Source organism: Salvia hispanica, chromosome 1 (genome assembly GCF_023119035.1).
Source record: "Salvia hispanica cultivar TCC Black 2014 chromosome 1, UniMelb_Shisp_WGS_1.0, whole genome shotgun sequence".
Classification (NCBI taxonomy): Eukaryota; Viridiplantae; Streptophyta; class Magnoliopsida; order Lamiales; family Lamiaceae; genus Salvia; species Salvia hispanica.
This window is the reverse complement of record NC_062965.1, coordinates 35068245-35076003: the sequence shown is the minus strand read 5'-3', so window position 1 is coordinate 35076003 and position 7759 is coordinate 35068245. Positions and strand designations below refer to the sequence as shown.

The window sequence follows — 7759 nt, the reverse complement described above, 5'->3', positions numbered from 1 at the left end:
CATCCCGGGGAACCCATGCTTCTCCCCGTGCATCTGCATCAAATTCCGACAATCTTCGGGAGTAGGGCTTCGAAGGTACTGCTCACCGAAAATGCTGATCACGCCCCCACAGAACTCCTTCAGACATTTCAGGGCCGACGACTCACCGATGTGGAGGTACTCATCCCACATGTCTGCCGCGCTCCGTAGGCCAACCGCCTGATTGCCGCCGTGCACTTTTGGATAGGGGTGTGGCCGGGTCCGCCAGCCGCATCGTGCCTGAAGCGGAAACACATATATTGACGCTCCAATGCCCTAACGATGCGCATAAACAACTCCCTGCGCATTCTGAAACGCCGCCGGAACATGTTGGCGGGAAACCGCGGGTACTCTGCAAAGTAGTCCTCGTACATACCGCCGATGTGCAGCTACGTGATCCCGATCAATCACCGCTCGGTGGTGGACAACTGGTGGAGGAGGGCGAGGTATCGCCTGCTGTTCCACCATACGCATGTACCGCTCCATCCCGCGGTTCATGTAGGCCTCCATAGCCTCGTTCATCCTCCGTTCGTACTCCTCAGGATCCCCACCACTACCGCTACCGCTACCACCCGCGTGATCCATCGCTCGATGATGCTCTTGAACAGAAAGTTAGAGAGAGAGAAAACTCGTTAAAACAAGTGGTGCAAATGAAAATGAAACGAAAATCGCGTTTATATATGATTTTAAAAAAAAAAAAAAAAAAAATCGGAAAACACCGCTGGCCGATCGCTAGCCGATCGGGCCGTCTGCAATGGCGGCTAGCCGATCGGCCAGCGGATCGGCTAGCGATGAGCGATCGGCCAGCCCACGCCGATGCGCTCGCCGATTTCGCGCTGGCCGATTGCAATGGTTCGGCTAGCGCGACGAATCGGCTAGCCGGTCGCTAGCCGACCATTGCGGATGCTCTAAATTTTCCCACATGTAAACTGTGGCATTGTCTACTGATTTCCCGGTTGTTGGGGTACCTCTCTCTTAGTGAATTAATATAAAATAAATGGATAAATGATGATATTTTTATTCAATATTTAATACTATCACAAGGGGAAAAAGGCCCTCCCTTTTAATTATTATTATGAGAGATCGTGGTTTGTTCCATGTTGTGCATAATCTTTAATATTTAATAATGAAATCATCGAAAGGGGTAGTCATGTTTTGATAAAGGAGTTAATCAAGGCTATGATATGAAAATCGCGTGGTTGTTTAGCTGTTTTGTGTGAGATTACAGTTGTGCTAATGTTCAAAGCTCTTATTAGGCTTAAATCTTCATTGTCTCTTTTTCTGCATTCTCAACTCTTTCACTCATTGTTCGTGTTCACGCTTTAAAGATCAATTCTTGTGTATTTTTTTTGGGTGGTAGAGTGTTTGATCAAGATTTGCTACAATGGCTGTGATTTCTCTTGCAGCGGCGTTTAGGTGATCGTGTCGTTGCTGGAAAATTGGTGTTCGTGTTGGTATCTCTGTTGTGGATTTAAGAATGTATGGTGTTGTGTGATGAATGCTATTTCTATGAATCATTTCGATTTCAATATTTTGCCTTAGAAAATACGTGCTGATTTTGTCATCCATCGGCCTATGTTGCAGCTGATTTGGTTCGTGTTTGGGTCCGATATTGAGCTGGGATCATGGCTTCATCGCTCGTAAGAACTCGTTCCCATGCCCTTTTGTTCAAGCATTTAAGTCGAGTAAAACCTTCATCGTTCTTTTTTATCTCGTTGGTGTTCTTCTGCGTTTGCTTAAGGCGATCCCCGTTGGCCTTTGTTGTAGGTGAAGAGGATCGAGTCGAAGAAGTCTCACTCATGGTGGTGGGATAGCCATGTTAGCACCAAGAATTCCAAGTGGCTACAAGAAAATCTCCAAGGTAAGTTTATCCAGTGGAATATGAGTTTCTTGTTTGTTGCAAATGGAATGTTAGAGAAAGATTTTGTTGGTTTCAGACGTGGATGTTAATGTGAAGAGGATGATGAAACTGATAGAAGAGGATGCCGATTCTTTCGCAAAGAAGGCCGAACTGTATTTCAAGAAGCGCCCCGAGTTGGTCAGCCTCGTTGAGGAGTTTTATCGGATGTATCGTGCGTTGGCTGAGCGGTATGATCATGTCACGGGCGAGCTCAAGAAAAACATCCCCTCGGATCTCCATTCTCAGGGCTCCGGGGTTTCTGATGTCGGTTCTGAGCCACATTCCACCGGACCCTCCCCTGCTCGCACGAAATCCGGACCTCGTGCTGCTGGATTCGACTTCTTTCTTGGGAGCAACGGGAGTGGCTCGGACCTGAATAGCAAGGAAGGAGATGAATCTTCAACGCTGGATTCTGAGTCGGATTCAGATGATTCCTCGGTTAATAACTATGACACGAGCAACGGTGAGGAGGTGGGGTTGCAGAGGAGGGTCGTCGAGCTTGAAGCCGAGCTTCACGAGGTGAAGGAGAAACTGCTCCACTTGCAAACGGAGGAGATCCCCGTTGGATCGAAGCAATGTAGCCATGAGTGCTCCGAATTCAACCTAGCGAAACTAGCAGCATACGAAGACGAGTTGAGAGTTGCGAAAGAGAATATGGAAGCCTCGAAGGAAGAGATAACGAGTCTGAAGGCCGAGCTTCAGAAGTACAAATCTCTCAGAGATTCAAACGACATGCTTGAGTCGAGCATGGTGCTGGAGCAAGATCAGGCAACGGAGCTTCAAGAAAACATCGGTGGCTCGGATGGCGAAATGGAATTGGAGCATAAGACTCAGAGGCTCGAGCAGGAGCTCAGAAGCACGGAGAAGAAGCTTCGTGAGTCGGAAGAAGTAGTAGTGAGCCTGAGGCAGGAGCTCATGAGCAAGGACTCGTCCACACAGAATCTGCGTGATCAGCTGCAGTCGGCACAGAGGGATGTTGCTGTGTGGAAAAACAAAGTCGAGAGAGAGAAACGTGATGCTGCAAGGCTGCAGGACCGCGTGGTGAGGTACAAGACAAATCTCTCGGAGCGAGATCAAGAAATCCGGGGGCTGAGGGAGACGATAGGCAACGCGAACAAGGCCTCGGCCGAAGAAAACGAGCACCTTCAAGCAGAGATGACGAGGATAACGAAAGAGCGCGCATATTTGGAGGATAGCCTCAAGGAGATCGATCTACGATCCCAGTCCTTGGAAGAGGACGTGAGGCGAGTGAAGTTGGCCAAAGACGAGGCGCAGGCCGTGTTTGGAGCTCAGATCGAGCAGCTGAAGGCCGACATTTCCGAGAGAGACGACTGCATTGAAGAGCTCAATAGAAATCTAGAGATGTGGAAGGTGAAACACAAGGTGTTGGCAGCCACCAGAGACGAACTTAACGCCAAGATCGCTGCTTTCGGTGCAGAGATCAGCTCGAGAGACGACCATCTGCACCAGCTGCATCAGCAGCATGTTCAGCTGATTGTTAGCGCGGAGGAGGCCCATAAATCTGCGGAGGATCTGCACTTGAGAGTCATGGAGCTCGAGATAGACGTGAAGAGGAAGCAAGAGTCGATTATTGAAGGAGCAGAGGAGAAACGGGAGGCGATTAGGCAACTCTGCTTCTCAATCGAGCACTATCGCAGTGGATATCACCAGCTTCGGCAGGCTGTCGTTGGGCAGCAGCAGCCAGCCGTGACAGCGAGATGAGGAGCGCCATGATGCGACGTCGTTTTGCACCTTCGTCGCTGTGTAGTTGAATCTGTAGATTTGGGTGGGAATACGAGTCATGGTTTCTTGCTATGATGTTTCTAAGTATTACTGCGTTGATCAAACTATTTTCCCAGCTCTTTGTAACGCTATTGAGTTTTTCTACAACTAAAACTCAGAATGTATATTTTCTACAAGCTAACTTTAATTCTTTGATACAATTGGGACAGCTATGCATACAAATCTCCTAAAATCTACAAAAATTCCGTTGTCAAAATTGGTGATATACAACTTAACTCTGTTCGATCACATTCTCAAGATGCATTTGCTAACCAACTGTCTCAAAAACACAGCACATTTTCATATTTGAATGTTTTTCCATATCCACTAATTCAGATTTAATCTAATCATCTCCCAAATCATTCAAACTCTATCAAGGTGTACACTAAACCACGTGTTACCTACCGTGCGTCCTCTTCTTCTTTCCTTTGTGCATATCTGCGCCATGTTTCCGTTTCTTGCTGCTCCGTTCCTGCTAGTCTTCTTCAGGTTCGCCGTAGTCTCCCTCAATACCGTCATTCAATGGAACATCTTCATCAGAGCTGAGGACCAAATCATCAACGATAGCCATCTCTTCTGTGTGTTTAGTAGTACTCTTCTTGCTGACATTTTTCTGTTGCCTAGTAACACATGCAAAGATATTAGATATAAACACCCTTTTTTTCCTTCTTTTGAGAGAAAGAGAAATGTACTTGGAATAGTGATCAGAGAGCAATGCACAGGCATTGCCTTCCATTACTCATCATCGTCACTTAATATCTTGCTCCCAAATTTGAATGATCGATCTCCAATGAGAACACTGGCCAAAAAATGCATCTCTCGGCATAAATAAAAATCTTAAGATTCCGTAGAATAATTTGGAAAATGGTACATGTGATTAACCTGGATTCAACCAAATGACTGCTCCTTTCCTTGGCTCCCTGGCATAGTGTGACAACGTACTAGGACAGGGGGCTTGTGCCAGAGCCTGACGTTTTCTCATCCTGGCAAAATGGGTGAAATCAAGAAAACTGATAAACAGACAGAAATTTTAATTCATCGGATTATATAACAGCAAAACATAAATCAGCATGCTAAGCAACAGATCACAGTTGAGGCTTAGAACAGCTAGAAGATGCAAGCAGATAGAACAGGAAAAATCTTATATAAGGGAAGGAACCACGTATGTTCCAACCTCAAGGAAAGATTCAACCACAGTGCCATTTGGCAAGAGTGCAACTGTTGTCCTTTTCTTATTTACAAAATCGGAGTTCGCATCAATCTGTGGCAGAAGGCAGCAAAGAGATTAGTTCAACAAGTAGTTTTTACAGAATGAATAAATTGGATAATGAGTAATTTCTAACTACTCGCGAGCCAAAGAAATATCTTTTCCATATACAGGACCTCTGAAGATAAGGTTAAGGTCAATTGGTGTACGGCTAATATTGTTTTACAGGAAATATCATATAGATTGACTTTAAATTAATAGTGAATGAAACGAGAAAGAAGCAGTCGTAAAGGATGGTTTTTGTGATCCAAGAATCCAACAAAGAAGCCTAAACAAAAAACATAAATTCATATTTCCAACACTTCACCTCTTTTGAAGAACCAGAAGGTGCTTCTTCCCCTTCTCTAATCCTTCCCTTTTCTATTATTTTTCTTCTTTTTCGTTGGAGAAAAGAGTGCTTCCTTCAATATCATAACAAAGTAACAAACTACTGAATGTAAACAAAAGCATGCTGATACGCAGCTGGAATGTCCACACGAAGAAGTTCAGTGAAGCAATTACCAAGAAATTGGATATGCTGCCATTTTGTTGAATTAACAAAATGGCAATTTAAGACATAGGATACATCCTTTTGATGCAATATTCCAGACAGTCAGGGCCAAGCCTTATGCAACAGTCTCTCATTAACATAAAGGAGACAACTGGCAGTGCACCACTCCAGTATCCCAGAAATTTTGAGCAACCTGGAATAATTTGTCGAAAAAAACGTTAGATACTCTGCCATTTAAAGAAGCTACGAGCTTAAATTAGGCAAACCTTAGTGTACTTCTTCAAAAGAGCGGGAAAAGCAGCCAGAAACACGGATGAGTATGTTAGACGCGTCAACACGAATGCTATCATTTCATTATCAGTCATTTGGTTCATTGTGTGTAGAGCATTTCCAAGATAAGACTTCACCAAAAGATTGTACTTTTTCCATCGCTCTGTAGCCATAAGTTCCATGACCATCTCTTTCTTTCCCCCCGAGGATGGAAATTTTAAGAATCTCAAAGAATCTCATCCATTTCATTCAAGACAAACAACATTAGCTTATTGAAAACGCTGCTAGCCATGGTGCTAAACTTTGCTGCAGGATCGTCATCACCATAATGACAAGCACTCCTAAAATCCTTCAGAAGGAGGGCACAGCTGCTAATTCAGACTCGGAACGGATTTCTTCAATCCAAGAATCAACCAACTATGCACAGCACTATAATCATCATCATCTTCTGCATCAGTTTGAAGATTATCCTAAAATAATCAAACATGATGATACCAATCAGCAGTTTTAACAAATAAAGGAACAGAAATTTAGCCCTCAAATCCAAATCCTCTTCATCGAAATCCAAAAGGTCCTTGTCATATTCCTTCAAGAATTCATAAAATTCAGGATCCGGCAAATAGATTAAATCCTTAACACATCATTTCCACGTAGATTTTGCAGAGATTTTCAAAACATTCATCAAATTACGTAAATTTGTAATCAGCAGCACACAAGCAATGTGGATAGCAAAATATGCAATGCCTCGCAAATCTATAAATAAATAAAAAGGGGGAAAAGAGGACCTTCTCTTGAAGTTTTTTCAATGTTCAAATGTGCTCTATAGCTTCTTCCTTCTCCATTTTCACGCCGTTTGTTCACTTCACTCATTCCCTTTAGCTCCTTAGCTGCCAAATTTTCGAATTCAACTATTTTTGAGCAAATTGAAAATTCCCGCCCATTGAGGAAATAATTACACATGAATTTTAGTTAATTGAGATGAACGCATCAAATAGAATTAGTTAAACGTTTGTTCTTGGAATCCATTGTAGTTTGCAAGGCCAACGAAGTTCAAACAAAACATTTTTTGAGATTTCAGAAACCGGGTCGGGTTAGATAGTCGAATTTGCGGGTTTCAGGTCGGATCTATTTTTGGGCTTTCCTTTAGGCCTTATTCTAAGTGGGCCTTAATTTTCTTTTTCTTTCGATGGTTGACATTTTCGTGTATCTAATGGTTGACAATTTTTTACTCTCCGTCCCAACTAAGTTGAGTCGTATTCTCTTTGTGATGTGCTCACTAAGTTAGTTATTTCTTTTTTTAACAAAATATAAAATATCCAATCACTCTTACTTTATTCTACTATCTACTTTACACTCTTTATATTTCCTATTTTATTCATCTATCCTATTTTTTAATACAATTTCTTAATCTTCATGCCCAAAAGTTATGTGTCAACTTAGTTGGGACGGAGGGAGTAACTTTTTTAAATATTTCAGATTAGTTTTTAATGGTAAGAAGGTTATAAATGTAATTTTATAGTACTCACTTCCAGAAAGTTTGTCATATTTTTCCATTTTTATCTGTCTGACAAAATTTGTTACATTTCACTTTTTTTTAATCATTTTTTGTAGTGTACCGCATATTCCCGCTAACTCATTCATATTCATATTTTATTATAAAATTAATATATATATATATATATATATATATATATATATATATATATTATAATATATATGACTCTCGTTCCACTAATATTTTCAATTTATTTCCTTAAAATCCGTGTCCGATCCAAGTACGACAAAACTTACAGGTCAGAATGAGTATTAAACAGAATAATGAAATTTTATAATTAAATGAATATCTTCGGTGACAACAACAGTTATTTTGTTGATCTCGGTAATATTATTGCCCAATAAATGAAAAAGATATGAATATGATTGTGACTCCTTATCAATGGGGGTGGGTAAACATCACTCTTTCACCTCTCCCTCATCTTCTCAATTCTTCTAAATTCAACCATCCATTTTCACATATTTAATTAAATTTATA

At 41.9% G+C, this 7759-nt stretch overlaps 1 protein-coding gene, 1 long non-coding RNA gene and 1 pseudogene across 3 annotated transcripts; 1 reads left to right on the top strand and 2 right to left on the bottom strand.

Annotated features, from left to right (window-relative positions):
• Positions 1-1219: 1219 nt before the first annotated feature.
• On the top strand, positions 1220-3856 carry LOC125215366 (protein NETWORKED 4A-like). Of its 2 annotated transcripts, XM_048116767.1 has the most exons (5): positions 1220-1234; positions 1425-1497; positions 1603-1658; positions 1786-1879; positions 1956-3856. In XM_048116767.1, the coding sequence occupies exons 3-5, from the start codon at positions 1644-1646 to the stop codon at positions 3638-3640; spliced, it is 1794 nt and encodes a 597-aa protein (XP_047972724.1). In that variant the 5' UTR covers positions 1220-1234; positions 1425-1497; positions 1603-1643; the 3' UTR covers positions 3641-3856. The 2 variants fall into 2 exon arrangements, with proteins under 2 accessions (XP_047972724.1, XP_047972732.1); XM_048116775.1 differs by lacking the exon at positions 1220-1234 and having other exon boundaries at positions 1393-1497.
• A 121-nt stretch (positions 3857-3977) lies between these two features.
• Positions 3978-5260, bottom strand: LOC125215380. The gene is made up of 4 exons (XR_007175254.1): positions 4875-5260; positions 4583-4683; positions 4393-4499; positions 3978-4320 (listed from the first exon to the last, which is right to left on the bottom strand). It is a non-coding gene; the product is annotated as an uncharacterized LOC125215380 (long non-coding RNA).
• A 20-nt stretch (positions 5261-5280) lies between these two features.
• On the bottom strand, positions 5281-7271 carry LOC125195169 (annotated as a pseudogene).
• Between the last annotated feature and the right edge of the window lie 488 nt (positions 7272-7759).